Here is a 20,541-nt window from a genome sequence, read left to right on the forward strand (position 1 = left end):
TCTGCTGCTTGGAGTTTTTCCTCTTTTTCTTCGAACCTATCACACCTAATTTTCGGTGCACTCTTACACGAACTTGGCAATTTCGCAAAGAGCAACAAGCCAGTCGCAGCTCACTTGCACCTTCCTCCCTTTTCCCTCCTCGCCCGCCCTTCCTCTTCACCTCCGACACCCACCACAGGGAAATTCTCCCCCCAAACACAATATTCTTTGGGGACTTTATTTCTTTCCGTTGATACCTTTTTTCCCTTTCCCTCGTAATTTTCTGAGAACACCGATCCCACGCACGCGACCACCTTCCGACCATGGCCACCGACCTCATCATGCCTGCTGTCAACGCACAGCAAGGCTATCCTCAGTTCTACCCCAACCAAGCTCACCACACTCAGTACCAGCACCAGAACCACCACCGGTCGCAATCCTACCAGATCCCCCAGAACGGCGCCAACTACACAGGTGTCTCCTCCCTCAGCAGCAGCGGCTCGTCTGGCCACTCCCCGACCTCGCCCAAGACCTATCACACCCGCCAAGCTCGGCCGCTCTTCATGCCTGCGGCGCTGCGACCGAACGAGTTCCCTTCGAAGCCCATACCGACTCCCAAGACTTCTCGCTCGGAAGACAACTCGCCCGTCGGCAGCCTTACGCGATCCAATACCAGTCTTCTCGGTTTCGCGGGCTCCGCTATGTCGAGGTTAACTCGCCGATCGACCGATGATAGCAGCAAGACTTTCGAGGACGATGAGCTGGATGTCGGTCTGTTCCCAGACGTGACCGCGATGCCTACGAGGCAGCATTGGAAGGTATGTGTCGAGTTTCTACGCGGGGTCGGCGAGGGATTTGTCGTTATACCCAAGCCTTCCACTTAGATGGGGTTATACACGGAGCGCGATGGGTCTAGACATGAAGAAGAGGTCTATATCGACAACGTGACACGTTTGTCTCGGATCTTTATTTCTTTGCCCGACGACGTGCCTCGTGTGGCTGCCTCATCGACTCACCCTTATCTCTGAGACATTACTGCCCAAACCAAACAAAACAAAGCATGTTTTCTAATCAAAAACCTGCGCTTTCTAGCCTGATGCCGCCTCAACGGTATGCGACGACCCAACCTGCAAGCGAACCTTCGGTTACTTCACGCGCCGCCACCACTGCCGCCGCTGCGGCAACATCTTCTGCGACTTCCACTCGAGCAAGGTAGCGCCCCTCGACCAAGACGCAAACTACAACCCCCGCGGTACGCTCTCGCGCTCTTGCAACCACTGCCACGCCGAGTACCAATCCTGGAGGAGCCGCAACAGCAGCCGCAACTCCAGCTCAGCTTCCTCCGAGGCCGCGGCGGGAAGTAACAACAACCACCTCATAGATTCCAAGGGTCCTGTTAATCCTATCGCTGCGGCCGCCTCGGCGTCCGAGCCCGCACTGGCGGGGTTGGGCCTGGCGAAGGGTGCGAGCGTCGCGGCCAGTGTGCCGAGGGACTGGAATTGGAGCACGTTTTGAAGAGGAAAGCAAACAGAAAATTGAGCTTTCAGGGAGCTACCTTTTTCTGGGCCTCGAAAATCACGAAATGCACGAAAGGAGTTGTGGAATTTTCTTGCCGCGTTTAATCCTCTACGCACCTCACGCGAGCACTCCCCTTTCCATGCCAACCGACGATCCAGCTGATATTGTCACGATAATTCCGGCGGCTTCCAACGGGCGTGGCGACGACGGCGAATACGGAGTCCTTCCGAGTCGGGGTTAGCTCCAATATGAAATGGATAGGAAAACGCGTTCTCCGGACCTCGGCTACCTTCTCCCTCTGGCAGTTCAGCCCTCCCCCGGCAATCCTCGTTTTACACTGCACTACCACTAGGTAATTAGCCACCTTCTCCAAAGTCCCAAATCCTGGGGATTCATACAGGCGCCAGAACCCTGTATTTCCTTTATGTCTCCACAACGCTAACAGTGCCCCGTTTCTTACCAGAAGATGGAAATATTTCTGATCCAAATTCAGAAGGTACTGAGAAGAAAAAAAACTCAAACCTCTCTTTCCCCTAGTTTGGCAGACTAGGGCAAATCATTTCCCAAAAAGGGTACGGCGAGCGGATACCCTCTCCAGTTGGTCCGCGGGAATAAAGAGAGCCAGTGGGCCACCCTCTGCTCTCCCCTTCAGCATACACTACGAAACACCCAATCGTATCGACGCCGTATGTAATACCGAAAGAACGCCGCTTGGGGAAACTTCTTCTTTCCTTCTTTCCCACAGACCTGGTCCTGTTCCTGAAGGCAAAAATCAAAAAGTGGAACCCCGTGGGGTGCTATCATCCTCTTGAATAGTGTCGAGGATAAGGCAAGTCCTGTGGGCTTGCTTCATACGACTCCACTCGGCTCACATGGCAGTGTGGGCTAGTGTTTTTTGCCTCCTATCAGTGGTACGAGCCGCGTCGTCGTCCTCAACGCGTACGCGAAGACTTGTCTGGCCTCTGGCCCTCGGCGAGTCGGCACCGCAAACCAAGATATGCCTCAGTGCTGTCTTTGAGTTTGCTCCTTCTTCATCCTCATTGTTCTTCCCAACCCGCAATTAGACTTGTTCTAATGGGTTTGCCCTTTCTTGAACGGCCGTTCTCCATAGCATACATCTGTTTTTATTTATTCAGAGGCCCTTTTTTGTGGCCTCTCAGCATTCAGCGCGGAGTTCTAGTTGATAACCTGGTTTTTCTTTTTCAACACTCATGAAGCATACATTGACGGTTTCTTCTTAATATACCCTATCTTTTCTTCTTCCCAGTCAACCCCGTTGTTCTTAAGACTTTTTTTTTCATTTATTTATTTTTTTTATTCATTTATTACTTCGGTTCCTTTTAATGTCCGGTAGACTGGTGGATATTCCCAGGAGAAAACAAAGGAAAACGATACAGGCGGATATGGACCAAGGGAAAGGAGATATCGGAAATGGGTAGGGATGTCCGGGGGGAGGACATCGAGGACGGAAATCTTATAGAAATATAGAGAGAATGGACGGCTCAGTTGCTTTGAACAGTTTTTGATCTCTTTTTTCCTCTCCCTCTCTCCAAAGTGACCTACTCACCTTCGTATGATGGAATTCAGGAGCAAGGAGGAAGACACACAACCACTCCATATCGCACCTTATGGGAGGCTCTCTCTCCTCCCCAACATTATGGCAATCGCAACTCATCCGAGGAAAACAGTTGTGAAAGAAATGATTGGATTTCATCGTATCTTTAATACATAAACCATAAGTGTCCCCCCATAGCCATCTATCGAATTGAGCCCCTTCTCCGAATAAGCTCTTTTAATACACTTGAACAAATCCCTTCCTCCCCCAAAGTTCAAAAGATGAAAGTTGTTTTTCTTTTCCCACCCTTCCGTAAAGCAGAAATAAATCTCGAACAACTTCCACTAGTCGGTGGAGTCTTTTTTTGCTTCCGCCCAAAAAGATTCGCAAATAAATCGCTTCAAAGTATGTTTTGTGTTAGGCCGATTCCCGGCCTTTTGTCCCGTTTCCCCTTTCTTCTACCCACCATCTTCCAAAGTGGAGTATAGTTCATTGCCGTGTCGGGGCATGTTGTACAACCACCACCGTCCGGATGTCCGGGGCGCACAGCCCGGATGGGCCCATTTTTAAATCACCCTAGCAGACATCTTCGTTTATATCTGCGCTTCTTCCCCTCCTCCCCCTTTTTTCAGATTTAAGCCCTTCGGGCACTAGACCTCGTGCGGCCATTACCATTAGCCTTAGTCGCAGGCTTGACATCCTCATCCTCATCCTCGACAGCCTCCTCACTTCCATTGCCATCACCATACACCTCCCTATTAACCTCCTTGGCGGCATCCCAACCGGCCTTCTCCGCCCTCTCGACGTTGCTCATCCTCCTCTGCGCCGCACTCTTGCCCTTGACCCTGGCGGCGTCGGCCTTGCCGCGGCGGAGATAGCTCTCAATGAAGAACTTGACGAAAAGATACGTCAGGGGCGCGAGGTAGAGCACGTTGAGCCAGATGGCGAAAGTGGCGCCGTTGGTGTTCACGCAGGGCTGGACCACGTATGTGGTTTCCGTACGGGTGACTACCTGAGGCGATGAAGCATCGACAGCGACAGCGGGTGCGGGAGAGGCGGGAGGCTGGGAGATGGAGGCGGCGGCTTCCGAGACCTTAGAGGCGGCACCGAGGAGAATGCCCTTGAGGGTGTCGAGAAGGATAGAGCCTGCGGTAGCGGGCGCATCAGGGTCGACGGCGGAAGCGGCGGTGACGGCAGCGTCGGCCGCGACCTTGGAGGTGATCGTCTCGGTGATGGTGGTGGTGACGGGGACGATGTAGGAGACGAAGGAGTGAGACATGGCGTAGGAGGCACCGACGAGGAATTGGGTGATTTGCATGGTGGTGAGGGTGCGCTTGATAATAATGGGCACGCGGATGGAGAAGGCGGTAATGGTGTAGTAGGTGTACTGTGGGTTCTCTCGTTAGCTAATTCGATTCTTCGCAGGGCCCATCACACGTCCACCGGAGACAGAGAGAGAATGCACTTACCATCATGGCGTGGATACCCGCATTTACAAAGGCAAACATCCAGATGGGGGCAGCCATGTAACGAATACCCGCCCACATGCACATCATAGCTCCAGCATGATGATACGTCTGCAGAGTCGAGCTCTGCTTGCCCTTGGCTAGGATGATAAAAGTATCAAGCACCTCGTAAAACTTGCTCAGATAGAAAATCCATCCATAGAATGCCAGGCCCTCGTTCCAGATCCTCCCAGGGGTGTTTACGCTGGGCAGTCCCTCGGCGGTAATGGCAGCATCCTGCGCAAGACTGGTCCAGCGGGCCTGCTCGTCGTCATAATAGACGGCATTGCCCAAGCCCGGAGCGCCAGACATCTGGCAAAGGCTGTCCACCGTTCCGGCAAGTCCATTGGGACCAAAGGGATTCGCGACGCTCACCCTCAAGGTCCTGAACATGCCAGCAAAGGTCCAGGCCGAATAGACGGCGAGGAAGACATTGTGAAGCACGACGAACCAGAAGAAGCCTCGCGTCTTAGCAATCGCCCAGGGCTTCTTGTTGTTAGATCTGTTGTACGCATTGCAAGCCTTGGCGGTCACGGCGTACAAGGTAGCGATGGTGATGGGCACCCTAGGGTCGAGGGCGGCATTATAGATGTTCTCGGGAATAGTAAAGGGCGGCGGCGAGGGGAGGGCCGTGTTGCCGGCTTCCGGGGGAGGTAGCGAGGCCGGTTGGTTGCTGGGCGGGAAGCTGAAGAGGGACGAATGGGGGAGAGAGGCGAGGACGGAGCTGAATTCGAAGGCCATTGTGACGGTTTGCAGGGTGCAGGGAACTTGTGGTGTGTGCCAAGTTACGGCCAGGGCGTGGTAGAAAGGGATGCTATCGAAACTGGGTCGATCAAGTCGAATAATCGAACAATGATCGACTTGGGCTGGGGGTGTGTTGTGTTGTTTGAGCCTAGTGGGCACGCGACAGCGCCGTGCAGACACACACGCAACTGACTTGAGTTTGACAGGCAAGGCTGGGTTGACTCGAGTGCCACTAACAAGGGACAAGGAGGGAAGCTAAGCTGTTGAAGCCGCACGGGAAGAGTGTCAATTAAAGAAAGAAGAGGGGGGAGAAAAAGAGGGAAGAAACAGAAAAACGAATTGGAAAATGAGACTGGAAGAAGAAGAAGAGACAAGCGGGAGTTCACTAATAGAAAGGGCTGGCTGAATCCGAGGACAGAGGACGGGGCAGGCGCAGGAGGAAGCAAAGCTTGTGCCAAGACCTTGTTGGCTCGTGGGCTCGTGGGCTCGGGGCCTGGACCGGTGGTTCTTTCCCTCACTTTTTTTTTTTTTTTTTTTTTTTTTTTTTTTTCTTGGATATTGTTGACGTTTATGTAAATTTGTTGCGGTCCCGCACTCAAATGTACCTTTCAATCGCAGGCGGCGGGTGCCAGTTACCCGGCATCAACATGCAGCAGAGGTCCGTGACGTGAATTCTCCACTGCTCCTCAGGTCGTATTGCCGTTTCCGGTTCCACCCCTCGCCCGGCACATGGAAGGATCTTCTCTGATCACGGATTGCCCAATGCAGCTTGTTCATGATGTTATCCCCTTGATATCGAGATAGCATCGAGAAATTGTATACACATACTCTACGAAATCCAACATTCCGGACCGATTCTCTTTTACTTTCAGGTGCTTCACTCCTGTAGAACTCTACTTCCCCCGACGGAAACCGTTACGTGTAGCGCTACTACTTGACGATCCTTACTTGCGTCGCTCAGATGTAAGTCATCAATTGATCTATTTCGCATGATTCGCGGCCGAGGTCGATCGCGCAAAGAGATATGGATGATGGCCGGCGGTATGGCAAGGTTGACTGGTCCCCGAAGCTTAAGTGTACCTGTGGTGTAAGCTGGGTCTTAGTGTTCCCAAATTGATCCAACATTGAAAACCTACGCCAGTTTGTGTTGGGCCATACTGATCTTCAGGATTGTGGCGGCTTACAACCAGACAAGCCAACAAACTTCAAAAGGGGGAGGGTTATTTCCCTCCCCCTCAGCGGAGGTCTGCCTCGGAGGAAGGAGAGGACATCCAAAAGGGACACATAAAAAAAGAATCTGCCCCTCCAAACAGCCTATTCCAGTAATTCAACCCGTGCAGTGGCGCACTCGTAGGGCTGCACGGTCGAAAGGACATTGAAGTTTGACAGGTTTTCCCAGCAGAGCAAAAGTGTTATACGGGAACCGCCGGGAGACATCCCAAGAAATTCTAGTGCCCCGATCGAGCCGAGGCAGCTTGTGATTGCCTTTTTAACTTCTGATACTCATTAACATCATCTTAACAAATCCCCCTATCGCACAATCGCCGAGGTTTCCGAGCGAAGGGACAAGAAAAAAAAAATATGGCAGGTTGTCTCGATTTGCGTATTCGCTTGCGTTGTTGTTGGTGGTCTTCAACAAACGACGATGCTTGTCTCGATTTTGTTGAGGTTTCTAACCCGAATGGGCGGACTAAGCGATATATTCGCCGTTATTGGCTGGAGCTGTGTCCCCCAGGGCTTGGCACAGGTACAGGTAATGATGATTATTGGGCTTTCCGCCGGTGCCCGCTGAGCTGCAGTGATACAAAAGTACTTGCCTCGTGCGGGATGTACACATTGACACTTCTTCGCAGCGCAGTGCACACAGAGATACGCTAAATAGTAAGTGCCGCCAATCGTGGCTGGACCTTGGACTGGGCGTCGGGAACTCGAAGGACGGAGGTAGGAGGGTTGGAAGAGTCGGAAATATCTCGAGATGCACTCGGACGATCTGTCCAATTCGTCTCGTGAGTGGGAATTCTCGATTGGGATATGAGCCAATTATTCAATTGGAGCTTGGCTCTGGCAGCAGGTGATTTTGAAAGCATGAAAGCACGAAAGCACCTGCACCCAATCGTTTTGACCTGGACGAGGTAAACAGCGGACTTGGCAAGTCGGGAATCGGGAATCGGGATCCATCCATGTTCCGAGATTACAGTCGCGATCTTGTGCCTGACTAATAAGTTCAATTGGAGCATGAGCGATAATCATGAGGTCATGATTTTTCATTCCTCAATGCAGGTCGCAGCTCCCCAGAGCTTCAGCAGGGCGGACGTCATTAACACACGAAGTCAGAAGTAGTCGCCGTCTCTTCAACCCATGTCGCCTATTCTATCCCACAAGCTGCAAACGAGGTTTGCCTCCCTTCAAGCTAGTCAACAATTCGCTCCAAATCTCACCTCGACGTATCCTCTCGCTCATCAACACCACCGCCTTTTTCTAGCTTAATTTCTTTTCGCGGTTGGTCGGTGAATGAGGGAGATCAGTGTCGTACTGACCCCGCGACGCGCTGATTTCTCGTTTTGAGACAATGACGAGACGATAAGCAGGCATCTTGCTCGAAGTCGCAAACCACATCTCGGCCAACTACGGTCGTCTGACCTGCCAGGTTACATATCATATAATTGAACTAGTTTAGCAACCCAGCAGGAAACGCTGAGACAGCTGTTCAAGAGAGATATACTTCGAATTTCGCGGACCAACAACTAGAGCGAGTAACACCACGATATCATAGTTCGCGCGTGCTTCTTCAGAAAAGTCCATCCTCAGTATGGAAGAATGAGAGACAACAGATAAAGAAAAGAGAGAAAAGAGAGAAAAGAGAGATCAAAAGGAGAGAGGAAAGGGAAAGGAAAATAAGGGCAGAGAAGAGAGAAAATGTCAGCTTACGCCTTAATAACCAGTTAACCCCAGGATCTTTCCTAGAGCGTGTAATTGAAGGACTTGTTTTCTTCAGCCTCCGCCAATTCCCAGCTCTCCCTTCTTCTCACCGTCCCAGAAGCGAATAGTGCAACCTCTTGTAGCTTCCGGCTAGGCCTTCGAAAGAGCTTAAACTAAGCTCTGTTCTAGGACTGTTACGTGGGCGTAGACAACCGGAAGACTCCATCGGAATAGCATGATAGTGGAATGGGAAACATGCCGAAAGGGTAGATTAGTTAGAAAGCCGACTTCAGCTTGAGGATTCCAACTACCATAGCTAACTTTCTCTAGCTTTCCCGAGCTTTCTCATCTCGTCTCATTCCTCGCTAGTATAGCTGCCCTGAGTTGCCAGTCTTCTATCATCCCATTGGGCCGCCTTCGATCCTCTGCACACCTGTCTATCTAGAATCTCCACTGAGTAAAACTCGTCCTACCCCTAGTGTCCAAACTGGCGTCTTCACCTGGGGAGACTGTGGTAGCATAGGGCGGTGGCTTGCCCCCCAATTCTGACATTTGGCGGTTGACACACGGTCCGCTTCAGATGGATGGTGTGGACGGATAGCTCAGTTTTCAGGAAGAATGAAAACGGGACAGTCTGTGAAACCCACATCTCAGAATAGGGCCTTCTCGAGCATATTGTCGGAATCGTGGGGAAATCATCAATCATCATCCCAGCCACTCACTATCCATCCTGCTTTGGATGTTCTCCTGTCGGAGGACTTCGATGTTTCTCCACGGACGGTTCAGACTCCACCTTTCTCTATCCTTCTTTTTCTTCGTCTTCGTCGCCTTCTTCTTTTTTTTCCCTCTTCTCTTTTCTTACTTTTTTTTTTTTTTTCTTCTTTTCCTGTTATTTATCTCTCCTCCTTTCTATCTCTTCTAAGCTCATATATTCCACCGATCAGAATCTATTGCACTGGACAGTTTACCGTAGATCGCCATTCAAATTCGCGGAATTATATATACGCTTACCATGATATACCCGGTCATACATGAGTGCCAGAGAACTTGTTACGAGAATGACGAGGAAATGAAATCGCCCTTCTACCTAACGACGACTCTCTATGATTACTTATGAGAAATGCGTGTATTGACAGTCATCAGAACAGACAATGGTACTTCCAGCTACGATAGTATCATCCTCATCAGGAGTATCTATCGTAACAGAACTTGCGCATTTTCATCTGAGGTACGATTCTTGAATATATTGTGAACCGTGGGGTGTCGATTTTCCCGGCAGATGCTCGTAGATATATTAAGAGACCGGCAATTGCATTCCCTCAGGCTTATTACAAAACGGACCGTTTCTCGCCATGGCTGGCTGGCACATGTTTCCCCACACAACCTCGGCGCGGTCCGGACCAGGCCGGCCTGACGCAGGAAAACCGGAGGCGTCACATCAACCCGTCCCCGAGCGAGCTTGCATCACCATCCATCCCAAGTCAGTTGCGGCGCTGGACCGGGTAATGCGGACGGCAATCTGCCAATCCCCACCCGCGCTTTCAACTCCCCGCCGCCCCGGGTTCGGTTGAACGCTCATCCACTCCTCCGCTCCTCAACTCATCCTAGTCGACGATATCCATCCTCCGCATCTGAATCATGCCAGAACAATCGGTTCCTTTCGAAATTCAAACCATGTAAAGTGCAGAAAGTTAGCAAATTCACAAGCCCATCGATGATGCCGCCCTACAGGAACCCAGTCCCATAACTCTCCCTCCTCAGCAAGGGACCGCTCGGCCTCGAAATCCTCCCGACGGACGGAACCATATATAAAGACTGGACCTCCGTCTCCGAAGGAGAGATCTTCCCCGCACTCTCTTGGTTGGTCGGAAGTCGTATTGGAGGTGTGGGGAAACCCTCCAAGATCGTCCAGGGTTCGATGGCCTGACTGGTGTCGATCAATTGACCAATCAGCCAGCGCGCACGTACCGCATTGTGCTGGCATTCCCCGGATTTGGGTCGGCTTTTGCAGAAGCTCTCGCCAGATCTAGACCAAGCTCCATCTCGCGTTTCTTGATCCAGGTCCGGAGTCCTCCACCTAAGTTACAACGATTGTGGACTCATTGAAGTGGAAGTCCCAATTACACGAGTATATCCATGGCCATTCACCTTTTTGAAAGAAACAAGGCTCCTCGAACTCCTCCCAACCCCAGAAAATGGCGTGGCATAGCTAGCATGGCCCCCTTGATACCTCATGATCCCCAAAACGGTTCATCCATCTCCAAATCAGGAATAGCACAGGCACTGAAATCGTCCTATCAGGTCCACGCTCCCCCGCAAAAACGGGATCAACGGACGGACCTGCTTTTTTTCTCCCCCCAAAACGAACTTATACCTCGCTTCATCGTTGGTTTTCTCCGCATAGTAGACGACAGGTTATTAGTGGCATGTGAATGGGAGTTTCTCTTGTCTGCGTATCTAGAACATTGATATATCCCGCCTTCTTTTCCCGGCTCTGATTTGGGAACCAGTTGGATAGACGATAGACATCTTCAATTGGGAGACATCTTTTCTCTTGGAGTTGAGCCATCCATTGATTTCACTTCGTCTCATCACACTGTCCCACCCCTTCCACACAAAGCAACCCCAAAAATGGCTGCCACCATAGCCCCCAACCCACCGAAGCTCTCCACTCTCCCGCCAACAGACTTCTTCACCGACAAACAATGGTCCATTCTCTCCGCCCTCCTAGACGCCTCTCTGCCGTCCATGGCGCCCAAGTCCGCTGCCAAGGACCGGCGCGCGCAGGTCGGGGTTCCCGAGGCCGAGTTCAACCGTGCGCTCGAGCGCCTGAAGCGCGTGCGCGGCGGCGATGTGCCGTCCGATGAGGCGCTGTGGGGCCTCCTCGGCGACAAGTGTGCGGCCGATCCGATGTTTGTGGATAACTGCAAGCGGTTCATCTGTTCGTTCCCGGCAGAGCATCAGGATGCCCTTGGAGATGCGTTGAAGAAGCTGTCGTATGTATACTCTTTGAACCTGTGTTACCGCTCATATCCCATCCTTCTTCTCCCGTTAACACTTCATAGCTCCCGAATCGGTGCGTACATCCTCACGGGCTACTGCACCCCCTACGACACCCTCCCCACGCACACCCGCGCCAAAATCCTCGAGTCTTGGCGCACATCCTGGATCCCGCAACTCCGCGTCCTCTCCAAAACCATCCAACAACTCGCTCAAAAGGCCTACTTCCAAACGAACCCAACCTTCAAGCAACTCTCCGGCTACCCGGACGTCCCACAAGACTACAAACCCGGGCCCGGCTACGACTTCCAGTTCCTCCAATTCCCCGCCTCCTCCGACAACTCGCAAGTCGAAATCTCAGCCGACGTCGTCATCGTCGGCTCCGGCCCCGGAGGCTCCGTCTGCGCACGCACCCTCGCCGAAGCAGGCCACTCCGTCCTCGTCGTAGATAAAGGCTACCACTTCCCCCCCACCCAACTCCCCATGCCGCAGACCGAAGCGTGCGAGTACCTCTTCGAAGGCCAGGGCCTCCTCGCGTCTGCCGACAAGTCATCGTCGTTGGTCATGGGCACGTGCTGGGGCGGCAGCGGAACCATTAACTGGAGCGTGTCTCTCCAGACGCAGGACTATGTGCGCGAGGAGTGGGCCAAGAAGGATGGGCTGCCCTTCTTCACGTCCGAAAGGTTCCAGAAGTGTTTAGATCGCGTCTGCGAGGCCATGGGCGTCAGCGACAAGTATATTCGCCATAATCACGGGAACAGGGTCCTTTTAGAGTCATCGGAGAAGTTGGGCTGGAAGGCGAAGCCGGCGCCGCAGAATACGATGGGGAAGGAACATTACTGTGGACAGTGCCACTTGGGGTGCGGGTCGAATGAGAAGATGGGACCGGCGGCTTGTTATTTGCCGGCTGCTGCTAGGGCGGGGGCCAAGTTTATCGAGGGCTTCGAGGTTGAGAAGGTCTTGTTCGAAGAGGGTGAGAAGAAGACAAAGAAGGCCGTCGGGGTTGTCGGGACTTGGGTGTCCAGGGATAAGAAGGGGGGTGTGGACGGGCCGGCGAAGGAGAAGATTACGAGGCGGGTGGTTGTGAAGGCGAAGAAGGCTATTGTGTCTTCAGGGTCGATCTGGAGTCCGGTCATCTTGAAGAAGAGCGGATTGGAGGTATGTTTCTATGTTATTCTGTCTCCTGAGAGGGCGAGCGAATCAGATACTGACGTTGTGAACTTAGAACCCCCAAATCGGCAAGAATCTGCATATCCATCCATGCAACTTCCTCGCTGCGGCGTTCAAGGAGGAAGTCAAGCCATGGGAGGGTAAGTCCAAGATCCCAAATCAGCCCCTTTAGCAGTCACTCATACCAATTATAATAGGCGGCATCATCACGAGCTACTGCAGCGAATTCGAAAACCTCGACGGCCAAGGCCACGGCCCCAAACTCGAGCCAACCTGCATGGTCGTAAGTTGGCCATCTCCATCTCCCAAACGTTACCATCACCAGACCCAACAAACCAAGAAACACATGGAACGCAACATCCAGCTAACAATATAAACAGCCCTACATAGCCCTCGCCTCCCTCCCCTTCTCCTCCCCCCTCGAAGCCAAACTCTCCACCCTCAAATACCCCCACATGAACTCCTACATCTCCCTCACCCGCGACCGCGACACCGGCTCCGTAACCGTCCACCCCACCACCGGCCGCCCCCTAATCCACTACACGCCCTCCGCCTTCGACGCGCGGCACACTCTCGAGGGCGTCGTGGGCATCGCCAAGCTCTGCTACGTAGCTGGCGCGCAGGAGATTTACGCCTTCGTCCCCTGGCTCGAGCCCTTTGTCCGCTCTACCCCTGCCACCACCGATGACAAGGTCTCCGCCAAGGACCTCATCGAGAAAGATGCCGAGTTCAAGGCTTGGTTGGACAAGGTCCGCGACGCGGGGAACAAGCCCGGCCTGGGCGTGTGGGCCTCGGCGCACCAGATGGGCACTTGCCGCATGAGCAGTAGGGCTGAGGAGGGCGTCGTGGATGCGAGGGGCAAGGTTTGGGGGTGCGAAGGGTTGTATGTTGCGGATGCTAGTGTTTTTCCTAGCGCGAGCGGGGTGAATCCTTTGGTTACGAATATGGCTATTGCGGATTATATTGCTGCGAATGTCGTGGAGGATTTGAAGGGGTAGGGTCTGTTTTCTCTGTGTGCTGTTGGATGTTTGGATCATGGGGAACTGGGCCCTGAGGCTTGGGATGGATGCATTGAGCAATGGTTCGACGTGTTCATGATGGGGGGGTTTGCATCGTGGACAGTCTGTACGTATATCGTGATATCCCTGTAGTGTAGTAAAACTCGGAAATCAATCTATCAAGTGTTTAATTCCCCGGTCCCAAGAACCAAATCTCCCGCGTCCCCATCTCGGAGATTTCCAACCCTCCCTCAATGTCATTTATACGAACTGCTAATATCTGGCCTCTCCCAAAACCACCATCCCAACACCATCCCAAATCTCGGATGGATATTCATATCTTATTGAACCAACTTGCTCTAAAAGCACACTCCCTCCCTCCTCTCCAGTTCCAACCCAATCTCGACCGTCTCCTTTCCTAAAAAGGAAACTCTCCTCCGTCCTTACACCTTCATCCCCCGAACTGCCTCCCGGCATCATTCTTGTCCCGAACCCCGATTCTCAGCTGGGATCTACGTAGTACTTCGGGGAGTCGCCATCGATCGATCTCAATTACGGCCTCATGTTTAACACACACTCCCCCCCCCCAAATCTCAAAGTGGCGTTTTCAACTGCGAAACCGGAGAATATCACCATACCTTTCGTTTCACCTTTACCTTATTACTTTGACCTTTTGTGAAGGAGACACCTTTTCATACACATCATCCTTGAATGACAAAATCACGACTCATTCCTGTCGTGCTCTGTGTGTGCTTCGTACGTGTATGCTCCAAATACCTTCCCAAACACACACAATGCTAGGATCCGGGATTCCGGGACGTAGTAGTGTATAGAATCTGCCTCGCCCTTCTCTCCCCGAAAGTGAAACTCCTTTTCATCTCGCCGCATAAGGACCCCTAAAGTAACGTAACCTCCCTCTAGTCTAACTTGTCGCCCATCTCATGCCACTTGCACGACTGAATCAAGAGAGGCAATCCTAAACCATCACAACGTCACGTCACATTTTGCAACGAGGCAGATTGCCTACTCATGTTTTGGTAAAGCATGCTGTTATTTCGCTTTATTCTTTTTCTTTTCCTAAATTAAGCTATAACAAAAGAGCCGGGTTTCTTCTCTTCTAGATATTGTCCCGTCTTCGGAAAGACCGCCAGGGTTCCCTTCCATTACACGTACCCATATATGGATATATCCAAATTTCCCAGCGCTCATAGGGCACAATGCTTTCGTGACTCGGTGATTTTCCCGGAAATTATGCACTCGGGAAGTCCGGTTCCTCGAGTGCGCTCCGAAATAAACCTACCGATCCGATGCCATCGAGACCGAGACCCTATCCTTCTCCCGCCATCCATCCTCCGGGGATGTGCTGTGCAGAGAGATGTGTGCATGTAGCGTGAGCGAGCGCTGCATGTTTCGCCCCCAGAGACCACCTGCCCGGCGCCTTTCCTCCACCAGTTTGCGCGGTAGTCCTAGTCCACGGCTTCGGTAACCCCCGCCATCAATCCCGGTTGTACCGATGACCCGAAGTCACCTCGCTTAGCCCGTCTCGCAGGCTAGGTTCAGAGGCGCAACAGGTAATATCGTTCGATTCCTTGACGGCCATAATAGGGCGAAACCGAGTCATGGACGGACGTGCAGCACAAACTCCTGTAGACGTAGGCGAAATGCAAACTGTCTCTTAAAGAAGCTTCCTTTGGCTGTCAAGAGTCGAAGCGGCCATGCATCAAAACAGCCTCGGCCCTGCCTAGTGCTTTGTTGTTTCGATGCCCTGCTTAGAGCCCCTTCCCATCATGTTTGTTGTTTTCTGTTTGTATGTCTCGGTTTTCGTTCCTAGTTGAAGTCGCATTCTGGGGGTTCTCGGTTGTGTTGCCATATTCCCAGAATATCGCTCCCTCTCCCGAGAACCCCGGGTATTGCGCGGAAGCTTGGCGAGCCAAGGAAATGTCACCCCAATTCTCTTCCCATCGTCTTCCCCATTGTCCCTCGTCTTTTCCAAGGCCCACCTCGATGAATCACCAAGACAGGGAAACCAGTCCCACCTTCTAGGGATATGAGGCAACGGGCCTGGTCCGAAATCCGAAACCGCGGTTGAATTAATCGTCTCGTCATCGAAAGGGGTATCTCGCTCGCTAGTCGCCATTAGTCGAAATGCGCGAATATCGAAGCCGCTTCAAGGTCCCTTCGTTGGAAATGTGAGAAAGAGAAATCGTTTCTACCGTTTCGAAGTCGTGATGTGGAGGGACATTAGGGGGTATAAGGCATTAATATATCGACCGGTGCCGTCATCGCTGAAAAGGAAATCAAAAGCGAATGGTTCGTAAAAGAGAAAGGGGTGACGGCCCGATGCCAAAGGAAAGAGAAAGGAACAGTCAAAGAAACCGAAAATGTAGATGCAACCAGTGGGTATCCTTTGCACCCAGCTTGACCGAATGGAGGGTATCATGCTCTAAGAAGACCTCTCTTTATACCATGTGAACCCCAAAATATGCCGTGAACCCGTAACTCTGTGCTTAGAAAAGGGACAAAAGAGAGAAAACGACCAGAAAGTATGACAAAAGAAATGATGCAGAAAAAAAATAGAAACAGGAGGCTGAACAAAAAAAAGCAGAGGCTGTCCCGGCAGTCTGGCCAGGCCGTGGTTGAGAAAAGTGTTGCATTGCTGCGATCCTCTTTTTAACGGAGAAGAGAAAATCTGAGGAAATGGGAAGGAAAATGGCAAGCGCCAGAAACAAAAGGAAAATGGGGAAAGGAAAAAACAAAAGAGAGATAGAAAGACCGCTCCCGACCTGCAAACCCATAAATCGATCCTGTGGGGGGGATGTCCTGCCCTTGCCTTCCAAATGCCTTCATATCGGCATAAGAACTCCTTGTATGCCCGCTGCTGAGATCCAAGCCTGCGATGCTACCAGGCGTGTGCCGGTTTCCATCGGAGACTTGCCACTCGAGAGAGAACATCCAGCGCGGCAGCCGTTTGACGAATCCGTGAGACCTCCTGTGTCATTTGTTTCCCCGGGTATGTGAGCCGAAAAGAAAAAAAGAAAACCAGACACTCGCTCGCTCCGTTGCTCCAGTCCTCGGCGATGCAACCCAAAGAAGAAAAAAAGAACAAAAACGCCTTGATGCATGTATGCCTCTTAAAACCGTGTGTGCGGGAATCGATGTATGCCGTCAACAGTAAGAATAGTGCGCCATACCAGTCCTCTAAACCTTTTTTTCTCCGGGAAAATAAAACGAGGTGGGATTGTCCGAGGGCCAGGATTAAGTGTTTGGGGGTATAATTTCACGAGGTCGTAACCGGGGGATAATCGTCTTCAGCAGCGGGCGCTGGTTGTCACATTATCGAGGTGTACTCTTGGTAGCGATCCCAGCCTACGTTGCCGTAGCCCATGCCGACACCGCATTGCGCAGGCGCCAACATGCTGGGTAGCGGTAGCGGGGCGGAAATGCCAGTGGTAACAGGCGGTGAGCTGTAGAAGAGTCCGGGTGATGTGAAAGGAGCACTATATGCCGGTGTCGGGGAAGGAATTTGCACTTCGCTCATGCCCATGGTTGCCCAGAGAGAGTGGGTCGAGTCTCCAGAAGTCGAGGCAATACTGGGGCTTGAAGGGAGAATCCTCCAGGCCTCAACTGCAGGAAGGTTCGCCGCGGGCGTGGGATGAGCCCACATCGTCATGTTGGCCGGGGAGCTTGGCAGAAGGGGAGCTTGTCGAATCGGCTCAACGATTTTGGGCGGTGGGGGAAGCAGCGGCTTCATGAGTCCTTCGATGGCGTTCTTAACTTCTTCACTCTTGCCGCAGAGCAACTCGCCCACACCTCCCTCTTCTAGTCCCTCGAGAGCGGAAACATGAGTTCGGTAGACAAACTTATTGATGGCTTGCACAAAGTCCTCGTGGAGCTTCTTGCACTGCTGCTCCTTCTCGGGCCAGTCGTACGTGTTGGCTTTGGTGTCGATGCAGAAGATGTCCTTGTGGTACTCGACGAGGGCCTCGATGGATTCGACGGTGAGCTTGAATGCGACCTCGTTGCGGAGGACCATGTCGACGTGTACGATGTAGGCTTCGATGTGGAGGAGCTGGTAGTTGAAGAGGGCCTCGACGAGGGGATTGGCGTCCTTGCGCAGCTCAGGCTCTGGCGCCTTGGGAAGCATGATAGACGCTAATGTCCAAGTGGCGTCGGGCGACGAAAGGATCTCGGTTAGGCACCTCTGGTGTTGTGGGACACTGTTGAGAGGACGCTTCACCCGGTTGACGCGCTTGAGGGTCTGAGTCAGCCAGGGCTCAACCTTGGAGCCCAACACAACGTTGACGGAGGAAGCCCTAGGAGCAAAGGCCGCGGCGGAGGCGGGTAATAGTTGAGGAGGCATGGTGATCTGATTTGAAGTTGGAGTGGAGAGGATGAGGGCGGAGGGAAATACGTCGGTTCGGACCACTGGTGTAAGCGTCGAAGACCTGTTCCCAAGGAAGGGAGGTATCAAAGACAAGGTGGCACTAGGACCAGGAGAGTATATATAGTTGGCAAGCCAAGCTGATATATGTCCTCGTAATTTGGGGGCGAAGTAAGTTAGGCCTAGCTCTTGTGTTGTGTGTGTGCCGTATAGACAAGTGCCTATGCCTTCGAGAACCGGGAGACAGGTACGCGGGAGGACCAGGGGCTTGGAGGGTGGCGGAAACGGGCGAGGACGGGGGAGGGGAGGAGGGTATTTCTAAGAAAAAAAAAGAAGAGAGGAGCGAAAAGAGAAACAAGAAAAAGGTATTGTAGAGTGGTGACGGTGCTGGCGGCTCTGAATCAAGAAATTAGTCTACACGCCCTGCTACCGCTTGAAGAGGGTGAAAGAGAAGAGAAGTTGGACGAGGTACTCGTGAAGAAGGAAAAGGGAAGGACAAGAGTGAGGTCGGGACGAGGGTGGGTGGGCTCGTGATATAGATGGGGTGGAAGGGACAAGGGAGGGGAGGGGCGGTAGAAGGCCCGGAATATGGGAGGCGTGGGCCGTAGAGGTAACGACAGTATTACTGGGGGACAATAGACAACGTGAATACATAGGTATAGTAGTGTACATTGGGACATTCAACCCCAGAGGGACTGACAGACATCAGTGGGAAGCTAGCATCGAGGGGCGGGCAGGGGGGGAAGGAGCATTGAAGCAAGAGCCCGGTCTGGTGCCAGGCCAGTTTTTTTCCCAGCGCAGGCGCAACGCGGGGCGACACTGCCTGGTTCCTAAGGACAATTACTACATGCGGGAGACATTAGATGCTGGAGCCAGATGGGGCTGTACACACATGCAGTTGCATCAAAATCGATGGGGAGTCCGAGTCGGGCCATGTAATGGCCATGTACACCATCCAGCATGGACCAGACACAGGACCCTCTCCGGGCGCCTCTTTCCTAGGGCAGAGAAAGACACATTCGATGGGGTGTTGCCAAAACTGCAGGCTCGACTGGGTAAAGCCGAAGTCGATTTCTTGTTCGCCCAGTGCTCCGAGCCCAGTGGGCAGATCCCAGTCCCGGCGGTAACCACGCCCCTCCCTGCCTCCCCCATTTCTTCCGGTTTACCCCCCTGTTGGGAGTTTGGTACCGGCCTCGGTGGGGTGGCTCGATGGGGTTAACTGCGGCGTCAGTTGCGGTAAATCCCCTAGCCTCGTGCTGGATTTAATGTTCCGTTTTTCCAGCTGGGGAGTGTATTTTCAGCACCTGTCAAGCCTGAGGAAGCAACGATGAGTATTCTTCAGCCAGCCAGGCGCTACCTACACCCCCTCCCCTGCAACATCGTGGACCCTTCAACTGGTACTTGTAAATCGAAGGATTGAGCAAGAACTCCTTTGCCCAAAGCAGCTCTTCTCCGTCTCTCCATGATATCATTGATGAATGTCTGCAGTGCGCACCCAGCGATGTCGTGTGAATCGGTAACCTGCAACCTCTCGGCCTGCCCAGTACAGCATAGCACGGGGCCGGCGGTATACTGCGATAATGCATGCTAGTGTATGTAACGGGGCTGCCTTTAGCAGGGAGAAGAAGCATTCACATGTCTACGTGAGGGCTCTACACAAACCCAATGGGTTAGGCAATTCTCGAGAGTGCTTTGAGTCAGTGGGTATCAGGCACGGCCTTTACCATGAAGGGCCTGACGTTGAGGGGATATCTGGCAAGTCCAGATCCGGCACCATCAACATACACCCTAGCCTTGATCTGGCTACCTCGCGTCCATGGATGGTGACATCAAATGGCTTGTCGGACAGGCGGACAGGCGGGCAGACGCTAAAATAAAAACACTACACTACCCTACGAGACTGTATTCTCCCCATGGCCGTGCCCTGTGGCACTAGTCTCTAGAGATCTCGGCCATCGGGTCTGTCCCTCTTCCATCCACTTATCACTGTATTTAGAAAGAGGGGTCACGAAGGAATATACGAAGTAGTCTTTCCGATGGAAAACGTGCACGACATCGTCTTGCCCATGATGGTCTCGGAGATGTTAGGGAGAGAACCAGGAAAAGAAAATTCAGCTCTCCGAAGGCGGAGCGCAAGGCATGGCATTCGGTTTATCTTATGGTGGTTTGGTTACTTCTTTCGGGAATGGATATTACTGCCCTAATAAAACGAAGGTGTGCAACCACAACCTAAGAGCTCCATCATCTGCACCCATTTCGATATATTGAATTAGTAAATTTCATATTTTATTGCTCGACCATGTCACCCAGCGAGTCCCCTTCGATTTTGGGGACGCGAATGTCATGACGACGCAAGGCCCAACTGGCGGACCCGACCAGGCAACAGAAGCCATCTTCGGGGAGGCGAGAAAAACAGAAACGAGAGGGCAGTGCCCCAAGCTTTGCTGCATGTGCATGCATCACGACGAAGGACAGGGGAAAAAAAAAGAGCCATTCTCAGTGGTCTGTACATAAATCGGAGAGGGAGGGGTGAGAGGATGAACTTATAACGGACCACATTCTAGCTGAAAACCCTTCAGCACGCATGTAGACCCTGTTCGCCTGCGCCACCAAAGTCCCCATGCTACCTTAGCCGGCCGCTGTTGATTATCTCTTTTTCCCATCGTCCACCACATCTAATCCTATCTGTCCATGAGGTGCAGAAAAATATATGGGCCTCCAGCATATTTTACGGAGTACTCCGGAGTGTCCCAAATGTCACCAAACCGACGG

General features: G+C 52.4%; 3 protein-coding genes and 1 pseudogene across 3 annotated transcripts; 2 read left to right on the top strand and 2 right to left on the bottom strand.

Moving 5' to 3' along the window:
* Positions 1-302: 302 nt before the first annotated feature.
* SAPIO_CDS5376 (uncharacterized protein) lies at positions 303-1,494 on the top strand (the record flags this gene model as incomplete). The annotated part of the gene is made up of 2 exons (XM_016787714.1): positions 303-797; positions 1,072-1,494. 2 exons carry the CDS (start codon positions 303-305, stop codon positions 1,492-1,494), a joined length of 918 nt encoding a protein of 305 aa, XP_016642729.1.
* A 2,192-nt stretch (positions 1,495-3,686) lies between these two features.
* SAPIO_CDS5377 (GNS1/SUR4 family protein) lies at positions 3,687-5,298 on the bottom strand (the record flags this gene model as incomplete). The annotated part of the gene is made up of 2 exons (XM_016787715.1): positions 3,687-4,439; positions 4,522-5,298. The coding sequence occupies 2 exons, from the start codon at positions 5,296-5,298 to the stop codon at positions 3,687-3,689; spliced, it is 1,530 nt and encodes a 509-aa protein (XP_016642730.1).
* A 5,553-nt stretch (positions 5,299-10,851) lies between these two features.
* On the top strand, positions 10,852-13,388 carry SAPIO_CDS5378 (Long chain fatty alcohol oxidase; the record flags this gene model as incomplete). Its single annotated transcript, XM_016787716.1, has 5 exons — positions 10,852-11,216; positions 11,286-12,378; positions 12,446-12,530; positions 12,588-12,673; positions 12,771-13,388. The coding sequence occupies 5 exons, from the start codon at positions 10,852-10,854 to the stop codon at positions 13,386-13,388; spliced, it is 2,247 nt and encodes a 748-aa protein (XP_016642731.1).
* A 3,328-nt stretch (positions 13,389-16,716) lies between these two features.
* On the bottom strand, positions 16,717-17,748 carry SAPIO_CDS5379 (annotated as a pseudogene; the record flags this gene model as incomplete).
* Positions 17,749-20,541: the final 2,793 nt, after the last annotated feature.

This window comes from Scedosporium apiospermum (genome assembly GCF_000732125.1).
Source record: "Scedosporium apiospermum strain IHEM 14462 chromosome Unknown SEQ_SAPIO_0098, whole genome shotgun sequence".
NCBI classification, from domain to species: domain Eukaryota; kingdom Fungi; phylum Ascomycota; class Sordariomycetes; order Microascales; family Microascaceae; genus Scedosporium; species Scedosporium apiospermum.